The following is a 20,217-nucleotide window of genomic DNA, read 5'->3' as shown; positions in this document are numbered from 1 at the left end:
GAATGGCGGTGCTGGCTCGAAGGGCCGAATGGCATCCTCCTGCACCTATTTTCTATGTTCTTTGATGGAAGTACATAAAATGATGAGGGGCAGACCTATTTCTCAGGATGGAAATATCAAATACTTTTAGGTGAGAGGGGAGAAGTTTAGAGGAGATGTGTGGGGAATGTTTTTTACACAGAGGGCCTGGAACACACTGCCGATTAGTGGAGGAGGCAGGTACGATAGTGGCATTTAAGAAGTTTGGATAGGCACATGGAGGGATGTAGATGATGTGCAGGTTGATAAGAGTTTGTCTTGGCATCATGTTCAGCACAGATATTGTGGGCTAAGGGGCCTGATCCTGTGTTGTACTGTTCGATGTTCTATATATTGTTCTCCATGCTTGCTTATGTCTTATTTAACCTGCATCACCAATCTTTATTCTTTGGTCACAGTTCAGCTTGATTCATTTAATTATATCTGCATTATGCAAAACTTGCAGTATTTCAAAGGCATAAAATGATTTTTATGTCCTTTTTTCATAAAAACATATAGCTTGGATTTCTTAGTCTATTCGAGAGCCCTTGATCTTAAAACCATCTTATGCCTCATTGAAATTAGATCTAATTTGTTTATCATTTTAAAATCTATTCAAAGATTGCGTGTCATTGAACTTGATGCAATATTCCAGAAAAAATCCCTCTGAAGATTAGTGCAGCTTGTTTGAACCTGTAATCAAATAAACTTGAGAGATTTCACAGTACTGGGTTAGTTTTCCTGAAAAAACTTAACATTGAAGATTTGGTTTCCTGAACTAAAATCTCATCATTATCATGATCTAACTCTTTAATGTATGCTTTTTCTCAAAATAAATGTTTACCATCTAATCTTTTTATTATGGAGAGTGGAATGCTTACCAAGATTGGCATCATTTTTAACTCATTTCAAATTCACATCTCATTGTGGTTGGATTGGATCCAGAAATCTGTTTTAAGATGCAACTGGAGATGATGATCTTCTCAATCTTCATTGCAGTTTGAGTTTTCTAAGTATTTCATGGACTGATCGTGTGGGTAAAAGTCAGCAAGTGAACTTAATGAAGTATAGAAGTTGGGTGATCCTGTTGCAGTTATATAAGATGTTGATGAGGCCGCATTTAGAGTATTGCATTCAGTTCTGGGCACTATGTTCTTGGAATGATATTGTCAAGCTGGAAAGGGTGCAGAGAGGATTTACGACGATGTTGCTAGGACCGGAGGGCTTGAACTATAGGGAGAGCTTGAGCAGGCTAGGACTATTTTCCTTGGAGCGCAGGAAGATGAGGGGTGATCTTGTAGAGATGTACAAAATCATGAGAGGAATAGATCGGGTTTTTTGTCCATAGTAGAGGAATCGAGAACCAGAGGACATAGGTTTAAGGTGAGGAGGGAAAGATTTAATAGGAACCTGAGGGGTAACTTTTTCACACAAAGGGTGGTGGGTGTTTGGAACGAGCTGCCGGAGGAGGTAGTTGAGACAGGTACTAGCACAACGCTTAAGAAACAATTGGACAAGTACATGGATAGGATAGGTTTAAAGGGATAACTGCCAAACATAGGCAGGTGGGACATGTTGGTCACTGTGGACATGTTGGGCCGAAGGGCCTGTTTCCACACTGTCTCTGAGGAGGTATTGAAAATCACCTCATTGTCCAGTAGGAGGTTGAAATTGTACACTTGTGGATATCGTCTTTCTAAAAATAAAAGTAGGTTGGAAGGTGAAATCAATGCAAGTTATTCAACTTACCATGTGGTCGACTTTATTTTTGCTGGTTTTGATTCATAGAGTCATACAGTATGGGAAAGGGTCCTTCAGCCCAACTTGCCCATGCCGGCCAAGGCACCCCATCCACGCTAAAATCTCTTCTACACCCTCTCCAAAGCCTCCACACCCTTCCTATAAATGAGCCGACCAGAACCAAGCACATTGATGGTTGAAAAATAAAGGATTAGGCAGCTTTTTGTCAATGTGAGCTGGGACACTTAAGATGCCTTACAAAGAGCGCATCAAAAGGTGATCTATGTTCAGTGATGGAATGGAAAGTAAAGCCCCTCTCCAACTTTCACAACCTAATTGGCGACCTCTGCCGAGTTTGCCCATGACATACTCGCAGCATAGTCGCCACAAGGTCGTAGGAGGTCTTCGTAGGCTCGTGGTGTCCGGTAGGGCCTCAAGTAGGTTGCGGTCGAGTAACTTTTACTTGTAGGTAGGTCGTCGGTAGGTCGTCGGTAGGTCGTAGTAGGTCGTGATGGTAATCGTAGATGGTCGTAGGTAGTCATAGGTCGGTAACTGGCCCGAGAAAAAAATGCAAACATGACATCATTTTATCATGTGACCACTTTCCACTCGTAGCTAGTCGTAGTTGGTCTCAGTGACTTTAAATTAGATCGCCAAATATGCGCGGTGGTTAAGTCCAGCTTCTTTCACCTAAGGAAGCTGGCGAAGGTGAAGCCCATTCTCGAGCGGCAGCATTTTGAGACAAATCCATGCCTTTATTAAAGGCTGGATTACGTAACGCGCTCTGGTGTTGCTCGTTCTTCAAAATGCTGAAACCTTTTTCGACACATTGTAATTCTGGCCTCCCTACACTGGCTCGGTCGGGTTCATTTTAAGTTACGTAGTTTTTAGGAATGGGCTCGCCCCGCCTGAGCTGGTAATCCCGTCCCTCAGATGGTCAGTAGGTACCGAGGTCTAGTCGGAGGTCGAGGGGATAAGCCTTCTCTGGCCCCAGCAAAAAAATCAGACAGGCCCCCTCACTGTCCAAAATCCATGACGCATTTGTACTCCCTGGCTTTTGATCCATGTGACCACTTTATCCACTCGTAGCTAGTCGTTAGTTGGTCTAAGGTATGGAAGACTGAGGTCAACGGGTTCGTAGACATAGTTGTAGAAGGTCGTAGATATAGTCGTAGGAGGTCGTAGGAGGGATTTTACTTTGGCAAGTCAACACGACCTTGACATTTTTTTCAACTCGTCTAGGGTCTTCTAAACTCGTGGATTAGTTCGTCCAAGTGGGACAGGCCCTTTAGGAGGTGTCATACTGGATGGAGGTTTTTGGTGCATCTGATAGGACTGCTTCTGATGGTCAAGAGTTTAAAGGTTTTGAGTATAGAAGTTGGGATGTTATTTTACAATTATGCAAGATGTTGGTGAGGCAGCATTTGAAATGTTGTGTTTGGTTTGTTGTTGTTAAGCTGTAAAACATACAGAGAAGATTTATGAGGATGTTGCCAGGACTTGTGGACCTACGATATAGGGAGGCAGGCTAGAACTATATTCTTTGGAGCAAAGAAGAATGAGGGATGATCTGATGGAGATGTATAAGATCATGAAGGAAATAGATTGGGTGAATGCACAGTTTTTTTTTTACCCAGAACCAGAGGATATGGGTTTTAGGTGAGAGGGGAAAAATTTAATAGGAACCTGAGGGGCATCTTTTTCTGCCAGTGAGAGGTTATATGGAGCGAACTGCTAGAGAAGGTAGTTGAGGCAGATACAATAACAACATTTAAAAGACATTTGGACAATAGATAGGAAAGGACTCCTCATGGATTTTGGAGTGATGGTGAAGCTTGTTGTGAGGAGGTGGAGCCTGATACCAATGCCATTTGAAGGGAGAAATCATCCAGATTTAGATGCAAACACGTTCTCGAGATCGTCAGAGGTGGAGCAGCGGCCTATGCTTTGAAACGTCGCAAGTGCGGTGAGATGGAGATTGTGCTTGAAGTATAGGGGTGGGCATCAAAATCAAATGACGATGAAAGGCAACAAAATCATCTTGTCTCCACCTCAACAACAGCGGAGACAAAATGCTTGGAAGTGGATTTACCAACTGGAATTCCCTGTGAAAGCAAAGGAAACTCACAACTGTTTCAAATTTGTTCATATCCATTTTGGATACTGTCCGCTTCTTTCAATCAAAGTTTATAAATTTGGTTGTAGATTCCCAAAACATTTGAAGGACAATATTTCAAACATGCATTGCTGTGCTTCTGTTTGATTTTTAGCATACAACATAAAACAGTGCAGCATGGGATCAGGCCATTCGGCCCACAATATCTGTGCTGAACATGAGACCAAGACCAACTCGCCTGCCTGCACATAACTCAACTCCCTCTATTCCCTACATATCCTTGGGCCTATCCAAAAGCCTCTGAATGCCACTATCATATCTGCCTCCACCATCACCCCCGGCAGAGCGTTCCATGCGCTCACCACCCTCTGTATGAAAATACTTGCCCTGCTCATTCCCCTTAAACTTGACTCCTTTCACCTAAAAGCTATGCCTCTTGTGTTTGACATTTTCACCATGTAGAAAAAGGTTCTGGCTGTCTACCAGGGTTATTATTTCATTCAATCAACTCATGGAATCCCAGTGATATGACAGACAAACAGTATTTCCATGGAGATTTATCTCCTGTTTGAAAACTTGTGCTTTTGAGGAGATCGATCTTGGTGATCCCCATGTGGTGATTTGGACTTGCTGCCTTGATTTGCTTTGTGGCTAGTCTTTGGTTATACTTTTTCTGGTGGAGACAGTGAGAAAGAGGGAGGGAGAGAGAGAGAAAAGGGCCTGTCCCACGAGCATGCGACTACGTGCGGCAAGCGCGACCTGACGTGGTCGCTTGAGCCATACGGCCTCGTGGGGCCGGTCCCACTTCAATCACCGGAGCCGTATGGAGTTGTTCGGAGCTGGTCCCGACATCGCGCGGGACTCCGAAAAACTAACCGTGTTCCAAAATTCCGTGCGGCAACGGCCTGCCGGCCCGCAGCCACCTCGACACCGTACGCACCACCTCAACGGGCATACGCAGCGTCTTGACGCCGTACGTCACGCGCGAACTTCCCGCGGACTTTGCTCGAACTTCACGTCACTCACTCGACCTCCGCGTGGCCCCCGCTTCTGGTTTGGTCGTGCTTGCCGCATGCAGGTCGCATGCTCGTGGGACAGGCCCTAAAGAGAGAGAGGGGGAGGGGGGGAGCGGGGTAAAGAAAGGGAAAGGAAACTCTTGAGGCGATTTGTGAATGGAATCATGAGGAACTGCCAAAGCTGTAATCTTGAACGCAACGCAACGTGCTGAAGGAACTCAGTGGGACAGGAAGCAGCTGTGGCGAGAGTGAATAATCAATGTTTCGGGTCGGAACCTTTCTTCAGACCAGGGGGTAGAAACTGGAAAAGGGAAGCGGGGACGGGACAAAGCCTGGCAAATGGAAAACACAAGGTGCTGGAGTAACTTTGTGGGCCAGGCAGCATTGGTGGAAATATTTTTGTGTTGGAACCCATCAACAGAGCCATCAGCCTTTCCCTCCACAGGCAGCACAGTGGCACAGCGGTAGAGTTGCTGTCTTATAGCATCAGAGACCAGGGTTCGATCCTGGCTATGGGTGCTGTCAATACGGAGTGTGTATGTTCTCCCCGTGACCTGCGTGGGTTTTCTGTTGGTGCTCCAGTTTCAAAGACGTACTGGTTTGTAGTTACATTGACTTAATAAAATTGTAAATGGTCCCTGGTGTGTAGGATAATGCTAGTGTGTGGGGATTGCTGGCCAGCATGGACTCGGTGGCCGAAGGGCCTGTTTCTACGCTGTATCACTAAACTAAATTAAACTAAATAAACCAAGATGCTGCCTGACCCACTGAGCTCCTCCAACACTTTGTGTTTTGCTCAAGATTACAGCACCTGCAGTTCCTTGTGTCTCCAAGTGATAGATGGACACAGGTGAGGTGGGTTTTGATTGGAAGATGGGTGGACAAAGTAAATGACAAAGACTGGAGGTGAAAAGCAGACAAAAGAGTGTCGCATAATGAGGGGAGAGGAGGAATGGAATGTAAAGCTTGATTTGTGAATTGAGTTTATTTATTTTTCTTCTTCTGATATAGGTCTCTTCATCCTCACTGGGACTCCATTCCGGGAGCCAGCCAAAGAGTGATGAAGTACGCTTAATCAAGGTAAGTGCGTTGGAGTGATTAGTTTAGTTTGGAGATACAACATAGAAACAGTCTCTTTGGCTAATAGCTTTCGCATTGACCCTTCATCACCCTTTCACGCTAGTTCTGCATTATCCCACTTTTGTATCCAGGACGGAACAACCTGAAGAAGGATCCCAATCCCAAATGTCACCTATCCATTCCCTTCCCAGATGCAGCCTGTCTCACTGAGTTCCACCAACACTTTGTGTTTTTCTCAGGGATTCCAGCATCTTCAGTTCCTTGTGTCTCTCTGATAATCAATGGCCCGGCCTACGAAGGAAAACATGCCGAATGGCTTTTTACACTTCCTATCCCCCTGCCTCTTTCAGGAAGCTATGTTCTGGCTGTGGACTTGGTACCACAAATTTATATTATGCACTTAATAGCACAAGTCCACCACTGATTTACCAGCAACTGAACTGGTGGTCTGTGCCACCGCCTCACCCCGCCCCGCCCAGCCTCCTTTTAAATCCCCCCCCCCCCCCCCTCCGGACGCCCCCAGGAAAAAATATGGCTCTTGGCCGGATGAGGCGGCTGATCTCGACCTGATCGGGACTTCCACACCGATAAACAGGTCAAATTTGCCGAATGCGGTGGGGTTTCACTGGAACTCCAGCCCAGCTGGAGCCGGCAAATCCGTTACCCCAACCAACTTCTGCAGCCAAATTTGCGGGTCGGTATCTCAGCCCCCCCCCAAAGTCATGACCTCTGTTGGTTCGGCAATACGAATAATACGGCAAGGCTCTGGAACTGGAAAATTTGTGGTGGGCTTGTATTGAAAAGGAACATAGTTAGCTTTCACAGCTCTGATGTGCCAAGATAGCTAATTCATCTAGAGGTACAAGGAAGTGCAGATGCTGGTTTACAAAATAAGATACAAAGTGCTAGAGTAACTCAGTAGTTCAGGCAGCATCTCAGGAGAACATGGATAGGTTACGTTTCAAGTCAGGACCTTCAGACTAAATGTGTGTGGGGGGTGGGGAAGAAAGCTGGAAGATAGGTGGGGCAAGGCAAAGCCTGGCAAGTGATAGATGGAGCCGAATATAGACACAAAATGGTGGAGTAACTCAGCGGGTCAGGCACCATCTCTGGAGAAAAGGAATGGGTGACGTTTCAGGTTGGAACCCTTCTTCAGATTGGTCTGGAGAAAATGTATTGTTGACGTTTTGGGTCAGAACCCTTCTTCAGACTGGCAACACCTGCTCTTCCTTCCTACACTAGTTCTTCTTCTTCTTTTCATATCCATCTTGTTGCAAATGTTGACCTTTCTGTCATCGTCCGTCTTGAAAAGGATGTAAGCTTCCGGTGACAATCAGTGGAAGCCATCACTTGTCATGATAGATGATGGTGGTAGCAGAATTAGCTCATGGTACTTCCAGTTTCCAGCCCCATGACGTGACGCTTCTGCTATGGGGTCCCCTACAAAAATGATAGGTGGATACAGGCGAGGAGGGTTTTCGATAGGCAGATAGATGTGGTCAAAGTTCAGAGATGAAAAGACAACAGGTATGAGATAAGGATAAAATAAATGAAAATCGTGAAACCTGAGGAAGGAACAAAGCAGGATAGGGGAGAGGGAAAGGCAACAAAAGGGGTGCCAGTCCAGGTGGGACACAGGGAAGTGGGAGTAAAAAGATGAGGGGACTGAAGAAGGGTCCTGACCCAAAATGTCACCTATTTTTCCTCTATGGATTCTGCCGGACTTGCTGAGTTACCTCAGCACTTTGTGTCTTTTTTTCGCTGATTAATCTGTTGGAGTTTAAGATGCACTGTGCTTCCTGGAAATGACTGCTGGGCGTCAGAGTGTGAAGCTGTTGCTTGTGATTGGCATTGCAGCGTTGCCACCAGGAGACCAGCAAGAGAATCCCATCATGGAGTGGGCGCCCAATATGGATGGAGAAGATGGTGCTGGGAAGGGTAAAAGTACCGCACACCTTTGTCATACACTCCTACACACGCCCCACCATTTGTCAGTATTGCAAGCGGCTACTGAAAGGCCTATTTCGACAAGGAATGCAATGTAGAGGTAAGGGCCATCGTACTTGCACAAGTAACATCACTTGTAGCGAACCTTCTTCCGTCTCATTACAGTTGAAGTAATTCAGTGCAATATTTAATCATTTAACTTGCCCACTCCGACCAACTACAGTCCCATCTACACTAGTCCCACCTGCCTACGTTTGGCCCATATCCCTCTAAACCTATCCTATACACGTACCTGTCTAAATGTTTCTTAAATACTACGATAGTATCTGCCTCAACTACCTCCTCCGGCTGTTCGTTTCATGCACCCACCACCCTTTGCATAAACAAAGTTACCCCTCAATTTCCTATTAAATCTCCCCCACTCACCTTAAACCTATGTCCTTTGGTTCTCGATTCCCCTACTGAGATTCTGTGCGTTTACCCGACCTATCCTCTCATGCACAGTATGTTTCATGTTAATTCTGAACTTTTTTAATCCAAATGTTTTACCCTGTAAAATATATGAGTAAAGTAGCCACGTGAAAGTGGGTAAAATGCAAAATTGTCAATGTTTGGCAAAAATACAGCACTTTCTCTAAACGATGTACTCTGAAATTGGGATTTGTCTGTTCTGGTGAATTATTTGGAAAAGATTATGCACGTACAATAAATTAGGTATACCTCGGGATATTATTGATTATTGCTAGGGTAACTGAGTACAAATGTGGTGAGTTTATGCTCTATTTGTAATGTGCATCAGTCAGAACCCATTAACGGATCCAGTCTGAATGAAGGCCATGTCAAGAGTCCTGTATCATTACATCAACGTTTTTTTAATCAATTACTCTCTCTGCAAAGCTGCACTTTGACTCAATAAACAGAATATGGAGTTAATCTTCAGGGTGAATGGGAAACCATTTAACCAAGGCAATACATTTCAGAACCAAGGTCACTCCAACTTTAACAGTGAGCTGCAGAATGCAGACAACCTTGTGTTTGCGCAAGCTCTCTGAGGCCAGTTTCCTTGTAAACCTGTTCATCAAAGCATAAAGGGGACTCCAATGCTAACTGTTTGCGGTGAAACCCTGGTAACCATGACCCATGGGCGGAAATCCTTGGGGGGGCAGGGGGCTGGTCTCCCCCCCACCCCCCTCCCCCCCAAGCCCCCCCCCCCTCCATGTTTTGAGACGTGGGGGACAATCCCTCCCCATGTTTTGTGAAAACATGTTGCAGCAAAACAGAAGCCTCCGAATTCGAGTCGCAGCCACAACGCCACCACAGCCTCCAAAGTCAGCCATGATGGTAAGTCCACAGGCGCTGCTATCGGAGCCCTCAAGGTTGATTCCAGTTGGAGGCCGACAGCTCCTAGAATCTAGCAGCCCGGGACTAGTTACAGTTCCCAGGTCAGCTTGCTTGTCCTGGGTCTGGCTGTAGTGCCCAGGTCAGCTCGCTTGCCCTGGGTCTGGCTGTAGTGCCCAGGTTAATTGGTCTTCTGTAAATGGACCCTGGTGTGCAGGGAGTGCATGGAACTAGTGTGTGAACAGGTGGTCAGAGTGGCCTCCGTGTGATGAAGTGCCTGATTCCATGCTATATCTCTAAACTAAAGATGCATCTCTTGGTAGATGTCAATGATGGCATTGCCTTGTTAATTTGAGGAATAGGGTGTTTGAAGATCAGCACTTCAGACCTGGCATTAAATGAAGAGCTCTTTGTCCCATAAACCTAAACTTGGACTACCTATAGCAAGTCTTTCAAAGCTCTTGAAAGATTTACCTACCTTTAGACTTTAGAGATACAGCATGGAAACAGGCCCTTCAGCCCACCAAGTCCGTGTCGACCAGTGATTATCCCGTATACTAGCACTTTCCTACACACCAGGGACAATTTACAATTTTACAGAAGCCAATTAATGTACAAACCTGTACGTCTCTGGAATGTGGGAGGAAACCAGAGCACCCAGAAAAAACCTGCATGGTGACGGGGAGAACCTGCATGGCCACAGGCAGACAGCACTCGTAGTCGCGATCGAACCTGGGTCTCTGTACACATGACAATAATAAACCTTAAACGTTATTTGAGGAAGGTTGTAAATGTGTTGAAAACAGTACAGAGATTGTTTGTGTTTAAAGGAAAAGTTGGACATGCTAGACTCGTATTCAAATGTGTATATCATTGATTGAAACGTAAGATCCTGATGGGAGGCAGAGTCTTCAAATGTTTTTGAAGTAGATAGATTCTTGCAAAACAAGGAAATTAAAGTCGACCAGTGGAAGGTGAAAATGTGAAGTTAAGGTCACAATCAGATCAACCACGATCCTATTGAATGGCAGAGACTCAAGGAGCCAAGTGGTCTACTCCCGCTCCTCATTGTATATGTTGATACGGCTGAAGTACTTCTGCAATTCATTGAAAATTTCACTTGACTTTACAGATTGCAAGTTTAATTGCCACAAGCGATGTGCATCCAAAGTACCCAGGGACTGTCTTGGTGAAGTTGTGTTTAATGGAGGTAAGAAGTGCTCAAAAATCAATCATGAGTTATCCTGTGTAGGTATTCAATGTAACAATAATAGCCAATTGTGCAGGAATTAGTCAGCAGAGCAGCTAGGACCTGTGGAGAGCTCTCCATCTTACCTAGCTAATAAAGGGGCTACCAGGGCACCCACTTTCTGAAGAAGGGTCTCAACCTGAAACGTCAAATTTGCAGATGACACAAAGCTGGGTGGCAGTGTGAACTGTGAAGAGGATGCTATGAAGATGCAGGATGACTTGGATAGGTTGAGTGAGTGGTCAGATGCATGGCAGATGCAGTATAATGTGGATAAATATGAGATTATCCACTTTGGTGGCAAGAACGGGAAGGCAGATTATTATCTGAATGGTGTCAGATTAGGAAAAGGGGAAGTACAACGAGACCTGGGTGTCCTTGTAGATCAGTCACTGAAAGTAAGCATGCAGGTACAGCAGGCAGTGAAGAAAGTTAATGGGCATGTTGCCCTTCATAACGAGAGGAGTAGAGGAACAAAGAGGTCCTTCCGCAGTTGTACAGGACCCTGGTGAGACCGTATCTGGAGCATTGTGTGCAGTTTTCGTCTCCTAATTTGAGGAAGGACATTCTTAATATTGAGCGAGTGCAGCATAGGTTCACATGGTTAATTCCCGGGATGGCGGGGCTGTCATATGATGATAGCATGGAGCGACTGGGCTTGTATTCACTGGAATTTAGAAGGTTGAGAAGGGATCTTATAGAAACATATAAAATTATTAAGGGATTGGACACGCTAGATGCAGGAAACATGTTCCAGATGTTGGGGGAGTCCAGAACCAGGGGCCACAGTTTAAGAATAAAGGTTAGGCCATTTAGAACTGAGATGAGGAAAAACTTGTCATACAGAGAGTTGTAAATTTGTGGAATTCTCTGCCACAGAAGACAGTGGAGGCCGATTCACCGGATGCATTCAAAAGAGAGTTAGATAGAGCTTTTAGGGTTAGCGGAATCAGGGGATATGGGGAGAAGGCAGGAACAGGTTACTGATTGTGGATGATCAGCCATGATCGCATTGAATGGCGGTGCTGGCTCGAAGGGCCGAATGGCCTACTCCTGCACATATTGATTATATGTCACCCATTCCTCTCCAGAGATGCTGCAAGTCCCGCTGAGTGATTCCAGAATTTTGCGTCTGTCTTCATCCCCTGTCTAAGGCAGTTGTGACCAGTCTGATGTGGTCCTGGTCTTTTCTGACCTCCATCTCTTCACACCATCCCCCAATCCACTGCCTACCTTCAGTCTGAAGATAAGTCCTGACCCAAAACATCATCTATCCTTTTTCTCCAGCGATGCTGCCTGACCCGCTGTCACTTCAGCACTTTGTGTCTATCAGTAAAGAGTTAACGGATTGAATGATTTTTAGAGATACTACATGGAAGCTTGCCCTTCAGCCCACTGAGTCCATGCTGACAATGGATCACCCGTTCACACAAGTTCTATGTTATTCCACTTTCCCACTCCCTGCACACGAGGAGCAATTTACTGAGGCCAATTAACCTGCAAACCCACACTTGTTTAGCATCTAGTGTAGTGGCAGATTTCTATATTATTTCAAGGATATTTTCCTTTAGTCACTCTGATTGAAAACAGGGGATCAGGAGATAATCGAAACGAGCTCTCCACGAGAAATTCAATGCTGTTGAAAGATAAATCTTCCAAACACAGTCTCTTGATTAATAGTTTCTTTATTGTAGTAGTAAAAGAAGAAGCCCACGAGGTTACAGGGAGAAGTTTAGATTTTAAAGATACAGCGCGGAAATAGGCCCTTCGGCCCATCGAGTGCACGCCGACCAGATATCAACCAATACACTACCACTAACCCACACATTAGGGACAATTTACAGTGGCCAATTAACCTACAAACATGCACCACTTTGGGATGTGTGAGGAAACCCGAGCAGTCAGAGAAAACCCATGCAGTCAACATAAGATGTTCTCATCTTCAGCTCTAGTCCAGAGACCCAGCTTGCACGTCCTCTTGCCCACTCCTCAACTATTCTTCTCAAATTAAGGGTACAAATAGTAACAATACAATTCTTCTCAAATTAGGAGTATGTCAGTAGTAGCAACAAAGCCAGAAACTAAATTCAAAGCAAAACCAGAGGGGAGGGGAGGGAAAGAGATGAGAGAAGAGGTGTAAATAGTGAAGCCAGAGGAATGGATTCAAAAGATTAATTTATAGCGTGAGATGAAGTAAGATTGGAGGAGCACTGAGTGTTGCATAAATCCAACATGGAACCATGAAAAATAGACACAAAGTGCTGAAGTAACTCATCAGTTCAGGCAGCATTACTGGAGAACATGGATAGGTGATGTTTTGGTTTGGGACCCTTCTTCATCTGCATCTGCAGTTCCTTGTGTCTTCGTGGAACTATGAAATCCCGAGATAAACACCGAAAATTCCTTAAATACTCAGTAGGTCGGGCAGCATCAATGATGAAAACAACAAGTGTCTCAGGTTGATAACCTCTGTTCATGAATTCACTGAATGAAATTGTAATGCCTTTGGGAAAATTCAATTGAATCGGGCAAGTTAACTGTTCTGGCCAATATCCCGACTCAGGGCCTATGTGGTGAGATTTGAAGCATTGCTTGCACTATTTGGAGTATTGCGTGCAGTTCTGGTCACCCCATTACAGGAAAGATGTGTAAGATTTGGAGGAGGTTTACCAGAATGCTGCCTAGATTAGAGGGTTTGAGCTGCAGGGAGAGATCGTATAAACTTAGATTGTTTTCTTTGGAACGTCAGAGATTGAGTGGAGACTTGATAGAAGTATATAAAATTATGAGAGGCGTAGGTAGGATAGAGCATCAGAACCCTTTACCCAGGGTGGAATTATCTAACACTAGAGGGCGTAGTTAGTGGCCCTTGTAGCTAAAGGGATCAGGGGGTATGGAGAGAAGGCAGGCACAGGATACTGAGTTGGATGATCAGCCATGATAATATTGAATGGCGGTGCAGGCTCAAAGGGCCGAAGTGCCTACTCCTGCACCTATTTTCTATGTTTCTTTGTAGCTATAAGGTGAGAAGGTGAAAATATAATGGAGATGTGCGGGGAAAGCTTTTTACACAGAGGGTAGTGAGAGCCTGGAACATATTGTCAGGGTTGAGGGTGGGATGGTGGAGGCAGAGATGATGGTGGTGTTTAAGAAGCTTTTAGATAGGCACATGGAAGTGCAGGGAATAGAGGGATATAGATCACTTGCAGGCAGATGGGTTCAGTTCAGCTAGGCATCGTGCTTAACCCGTTCGTGCTGCAGTGTTCTACATATTGATTTGATTGTTGTTCGCAGAACCAGCCAGTCCTGGTCCTGATTCCGATCTGCCCATGGAGGTGGACAGCAGTGACATGAACAGTGAAGGCAGCAGGTTGTTGGACGACACAGAGGAGCCTTCAACGTCAGAAGAAAAGTTGTATTTCATGGATTCCTCAGATCTGGATGGAGAAAAAGATGAAGAGCCAGTCCGAACAATTAGGTAGTCTTTCCATAATCTGCTTTGATAACTATCTATGTGAGAAAGATATCTGTCCCATATGGCGATGGTCAGCATTTTGTCTTAACATGATTCTTCCTGTAATTTTGCTGTGCATTTGGATCATAGGATCTGATATTCCCATTATATTAGACCACTAGACTAAGTGGGACCCATTGGGTCCCAGCTTCACACGGGAGGGTCGGGTTGGTCCCCCAACACAATATTCCACCTCTCCACCAATTACAATATTGCTAGCCAATGGGGGGGGGGGGGGCTTTCTGGAGCGCTAGCATGGTGTTGTGGGCCGAATGGATTCTTGGGCTGGCAGCTCAGTCACTTTAGACCACTCACACATACACTCACTCACTCACTCACTCACTCACTCACTCACTCACTCACACACATGCACACTCACACGCACACATGCACACACACTCACACACACACACACATACATACACACATACACACACACACTCACACACACATACACTCATACACACACACTCACACACATACAATCACCCACACACATACACTCACAAACACACACACCATTCAGCCAATCGAGTCTGCTCCACCATTTGATCATGTCTGATCTATCTTTCCCTCTCAACCCCATTCTCGTGCCTTTTCCCCGTAACATTTCGTGCCCTTACTAATCAAGAAAATACCAATCTCCGCTTTAAAAATTACCCAATGATGACTTCCACAGACGCCTGTGGTACTGAATTCCAAAGATTTACTCTCCCTGGCTAAATAACCTCCATTCTAAAGGTACGTCCTTTTATTTTGAGGCCACGCACTCTAGTTCTAGAATCTCCCACTGCTGGAATCATCCGTTCCATGTCCACTCTATCCAGAAGAAGCTTTCCACAGACGACAGATGGGGCGGCAATGTCCAGCTGACTGGCACATTGCGTGGCATCTGCGCCAGGCCCATCCTTCGCAACACCGGGGACAGGTAGAACCTCAGCAGGTAATGACACTTAGTGCCCACGTGCCTTGGCTCTACACTCCGCCTGATGCAGCCACACACAAAGGTGGCCATCAGGGTGAGGGCGACGTTGGGCACGCTTTTACCCCCGTTGTCTGCCGACTTGTACATTGTGACCCGTCGCACCCGGTCCATCCTCGACCCCCAGATGAACTGGAAGACGGCCCGGGTGATCCCCGTGGCGTAGGAGGGAGGGACAGGCCACACTTGTGCCAAGTACAGCAAACCCGAGAGCACCTCACACCTGATGACCAAATTTTTCCCGGTTATGGAGAGGGAGCGTTGCCTCCACAGCTCCAGCTTCCTCCCCACCTTGGCTATCCGCTCCAGCCAATTCTTGTTACTCGCCTCAGCCCCCCCGAACCAGATCCCCAGCACCTTCAAGAAGTCAGGCTTGATGGTGAAGGGGATGGAAGATCGGTCGGGCCAGTTGCCAAAGAGCATGGCCTCGCTCTTCCTGCGGTTCACCCTGGCTCCCGTGGCCGACTCAAACTGGTCGCAGATGCTGATCAATCTGCGGACCGACCTTGGATCCGAGCAGAAGACGGCGACATCGTCCATGTACAGGGAGGTCTTTACTTGAATGCCTCCACTGCCTGGCAATGTCACTCCTCTTATGCTCGCATCCTTCCTGATGGACTCGGCAAAAGGTTCAATACAGCAGACAAACAAGACAGGAGAGAGAGGGCAACCCTGCCTGACTCCAGACCTTACAGGGAAACTGTCTGATTCCCACCCATTGATTTGGACTGCACTACTGATATTGGTGTAGAGCAGTTTGATCCAATTTCGGATTCCCTCCCCAAAACCCATTTTAGAGAGCGCCCCATCTGTCGTCTGTGGAAAGCTTCTTCCGGACCAACACCTTTGACCACAAGTCCATCGGACAGTGGTCAGCACGGAATGTCCTGCAGGCACTGCAGGGAAAGGACTCGATGGATCCGGTGGCGTGGTTCCCAGAGCAGACTGCCCAGCTTGTCTGGCAAAATGCCTCATCGCCAGAACTCACCAACAAGCACCAAGACCTGGCTTGGCTGGCGGTGAGGGGAGCCCTCCCAGTTAGATCCTTCCTGCACCGTCGGAACCTCACCACCAGCTCACGCTGCCCCCGGGACGGTTGCGGTGGAGAGGAGACGGTTGCCCACCTCTTTGCAGAGTGTGGGTTTGCAAAAAGAGTCTGGAGAGGTATGCAAGGGTCCCTGGAACGATTTATCCCGAACAGCTCCGTCACAGAGGACTCTGTGATCTACGGACTGTTCCCAGGGACACATTCAGAGACTGACATCGAGTGCTGCTGGAGGGTCATCAACTCGGTCAAAGACGCTCTTTGGTCTGCCCGAGCGTTGCTCACCACCCAGCAGAGCGAGATGTCCGTCAGGGAATGTTGCCGACTGGCCCACTGCAGACTGCAGGAGTACGTGCTAAGGGACTCGCTGAAGCTTGGTGCAGCCAACGCCAAGGCTCGGTGGGGGAGGACCACAGTCTAGGGTCCTTCCGCTGCTGGACATGGGGGGCACGGTATGGTGGAGACGCCCCTCAAATTAAATTAAGGGAAGGTATCCCACGCCAGGGGGCCACAGAGTGGCACGGGTGGGGGACTGTTTGGTGAAATTTGAAAAATGTAAAAAAAAAAATGTACTGAAAAAAAAAAAAAACTTGTATAGTCTCCGAAAATGTCGGATGAATTTTGTTTGTTTGAATGGTTCAGGAATTGTATATATTTATCAATGAATAAAGTCTATTTTGAAATAAAAAAAAAAAAAAAAAAAAAAAATGTCCACTCTATCCAAAGCCTGGTAAATGATCGGTGCACCAATGATAGACACAAAATACTGGAGTAACTCAACTGGACAGGCAGCATCTCTGGAGAGAAGGAATCGGTGACATTTCAGGTCAAGACCCTTCTTCAGACTGAGAGTCAGGGTAGAGGGAGACTAGAGATATGCATGGGTGAGGTGTGAAAACGACAGATCGAAGCAGATGGTAATGAAGGAAATGTTCATAATTGTCTGAGGGGAAGGTGACAACGAAGGGCCTGATTTCCATGCTTGGTGACTGTGTGACACTAATCTTTACTTCTGAAGCCACCAAATTTAAATTACCTATTAATCTAAATCAGCATGCTGTTCATAACTTTAAAGATTAAACTCTTTCTGGAGTTATAATCCTGACAATTCCTGACTTTTATGAATTTGAAATGAAATGCTTTATTACAAGCTCATTGCTGGTTATTTCTTTTCCATTGTGTTTGATGGCTAACTGAAGCAGTTTTTATTTATAAATACTATCTTTAGGTGCTCCTCAGTTTTGTTACTGTATTTGGTCAAAATGATTTGCGTTCGGCAACTTTGGAAAGCAAAAAATACATTTTGATAGGCTTGTATTCGCAATTCACAATGTGGATTCTGTATAGTTTTTTTGTTCACTAACTTAGAACATTTTGTTCTAGTCCTTCAACAAGCAACAATATTCCTCTCATGAGAGTTGTACAGTCGATTAAGCACACGAAAAGGAAGAGTAGCACAATGATGAGGGAAGGTTGGATGGTCCACTACTCCAGCAAAGACAATCTAGTAAGTATATTTATTTTGAACTGATTTGTGGTTCCAGAACCAATTTGTAATTGAATCCTGACATAAGGAACTGTAGGTGCTGGAATCTTGCTTGAAACACAGGGTGCTGGAGTAACTCAGTGAGTCAGGCGTCATCTCTGGAGGACATGGATAGGCGACGTTTTGGGTCGGGACTCTTCTTCAGACTCAAGAAGGCCAAGGAAAGGTCGCAACCTGAGACGTCATCTCTCCATGTCCTCCAGAGATGCTGCCTGCCGGCTGAGTTACTCCAGTACTCTGTGTGCTAATTGAATCGCGATATCTCTGGGGATCAGCTTCTTAACTGTAACGGCAAACAAATATTTGATGAGACCTTTTTCCTTTTGTCCGCATTGAAAAGTCGATTAGCAAGGTCCAAAGTATATTATGTGGTTTGGTTTGTCAAGAGAAAAAATGTTGGAAAAAATGCAATGAACTGCATGTTGCAAGTAAAAATATTGTTTGGTCATTAAAGTAATGGAACTCTAGTTGGCAATAGAATACTCATAAAAATTACATGTAACTCTTAGTACGGAAAAGTTTATTTTGGCATCATGTTTGGCACAGACATTGTGGGCCGAAGGGCCTATTCCATTGCTGTACTGTTCTATGTTCTAAAATAGATGTGTTTTAGTTGGTCTCTTTTCTATTAGTCTATCACTTCTGTTTTGCAAATTGTAGGATGAATACTACCTATCTAGCAACAAATTTCAGATTAGTTTACTTTAGTTTAGTTTATTGTCACGTGGTACAGTGAAAAGCTTTTGTTGCGTACTATCGAGTCAGCGGAAAGACTATACATGATAACAGTCGAACCATCCACAGTATATAAATACACGATAAAGGGAGTAACGTTTAGTACAAGGTAAAGTCTGATTAAATATAGACCGAGGGTCTCCAATGAGGTAGATAGTAGCTCAGGACCACTCTCCAGTTTTTGATAATATGGCTCAGTTGCCTGATAACAGTTGGAAAGAAACTGTCCCTGAATCTGGAAGTATGCGTATTCATACTTCTATACCTCTTGCCTGATGTGGAGGGGTGAAGAGGGAGTAACCGGGGTTAGACTAGTCCTTGATTATGTTGGTGGCCTTACCGAGGCAGCGTGAAGTGTAAATGGAGACAATGGAAAGGAGATCGGTTTGTGCTATGGTCTTGACTGCAATTCACAATTCACTGTACAGATACATGATGAAGGGAATAATGTTTAATGCAAGATAAAGTCCAGTAAAGTCCGATTTGAGATAATGCAGGGGTCTCCAATGAGTTAGATGGTATCATTGATGGTATAAAGTTTCATTGGTAAATCAGGACCATTCTCTAGTTGTTGATCTGATGGTACAATTGGGGCAATCAGAATCTCATTCCTAACTTCGGAAAGAAAAATGTATTACATTCAGTAAAACTAGAGAATGGCAAGATAGAAGAATTGGGGAAAAGATCATGGTACTACAGGAGGTTAGGAATTAAAGTCTATTGTTGGGGCAGATTGGGTAAAGACTTTAATTTTTGGCTAGAGATAGTGAAATGCTCACTTGGTTTTGAAGAGAATGTATTGAATTCCATTCTCCACCACAAGTATCTCCAATAAATATAAAATAAGAATTCTATGTTCTTTGCATGTTGCCTATCTATCATATATTCGTGTTCAGGAAAAAAAACTTAATTTAACAAAATCTAAAATAATTCCTAATCTCCCTCTAGGATTTCCTGCAATTCTGTTATTTTGTTGAGGACTTGACTTAACAAATCTTTGCTTTGAACACTCAATGCTCCAATGGACAAATCAAAATAGTGGTCCAGAAATTGTCAGCAAACATTTTATAAACTAAAACAGAACAGGAGGATATATAGAGTGCTGGAGTAACTCAGCGGGTCAGACAGAATCTCTGGAGAACATGGATAGGTGACGTTTCAGGTCAGGACCCTTCTTTAGACTAACATGAAGTGTTGGGGCAACTCAACTGATCAGGAAACACCTAGGAAGGAAATGTGGGAATGGACAGGAGACATTTGTGGTCGGAAACCTTCTTCAGTTTAAACAAGAGTCTCAACCCGAAACCTCATCTGGCATCAGTCTGAAGAAAGGTCAAGACCCAAACCGTCGCCTGTCCATTCCCTCCACTGATGCTGCTTGACCTACTGAGTTCCTTTAGCACTTCATGTTTTGCTCAAGATTCCAACATCTGCAGTTCCTTGTCTATTCATTTTATAAGCTTGCATTATTTTGTACTGTCTACTTATTTTAACACATTGTTAAAGAGGATGGCGTAATGGTCTATGAATGCATCAAGTATTTAACTGGGGATAAGCAATGTCATTTGCCGAGCATGATTCATTTTACATTAGGCTTTAGACTTACTGTGTGGAAACAGGCCTTTCCGCCCACCGCGTCCTTCCCGACCAGCGATCACCCCGTACACTAGCACTATCCTACACACCAGGGACAATTTACAATTTACAGAAGCCAATTAACCTACAAACCTGTATATGTTTGGAATGTGGGAGGAAACTGGAGCACACGGGGAAAACCCACGAGGTCACAGGGAGAACCTACAAATTCCGTGCAGACAGCACCCGTAGTCAGGATCAAACCAGGCTCTCTGGTGCTGTACGGCAACATCTCTACCGCTGTGCCACTGTGCCG

The 20,217-nt window shown here is 45.2% G+C and overlaps 1 protein-coding gene across 1 annotated transcript in view; it reads left to right on the top strand.

Annotated features, from left to right (window-relative positions):
• The window catches only part of prkd3 (protein kinase D3), a 268,503-nt gene that overhangs the window by 178,243 nt on the left and 70,043 nt on the right, over positions 1 to 20,217 (top strand). The window contains exons 6-10 of the mRNA XM_055639547.1: positions 5,902 to 5,970; positions 7,828 to 8,017; positions 10,388 to 10,465; positions 13,799 to 13,982; positions 17,429 to 17,552. Coding sequence (XP_055495522.1) covers positions 5,902 to 5,970; positions 7,828 to 8,017; positions 10,388 to 10,465; positions 13,799 to 13,982; positions 17,429 to 17,552 — 645 coding nt within the window. The remainder of the gene's footprint in view (positions 1 to 5,901; positions 5,971 to 7,827; positions 8,018 to 10,387; positions 10,466 to 13,798; positions 13,983 to 17,428; positions 17,553 to 20,217) is intronic.

Source organism: Leucoraja erinacea, chromosome 8 (assembly GCF_028641065.1).
Source record: "Leucoraja erinacea ecotype New England chromosome 8, Leri_hhj_1, whole genome shotgun sequence".
Classification (NCBI taxonomy): domain Eukaryota; kingdom Metazoa; phylum Chordata; class Chondrichthyes; order Rajiformes; family Rajidae; genus Leucoraja; species Leucoraja erinaceus.
The sequence above is the reverse complement of the archived record's forward strand: the minus strand, read 5'-3'. Positions and strand labels throughout refer to the sequence as shown.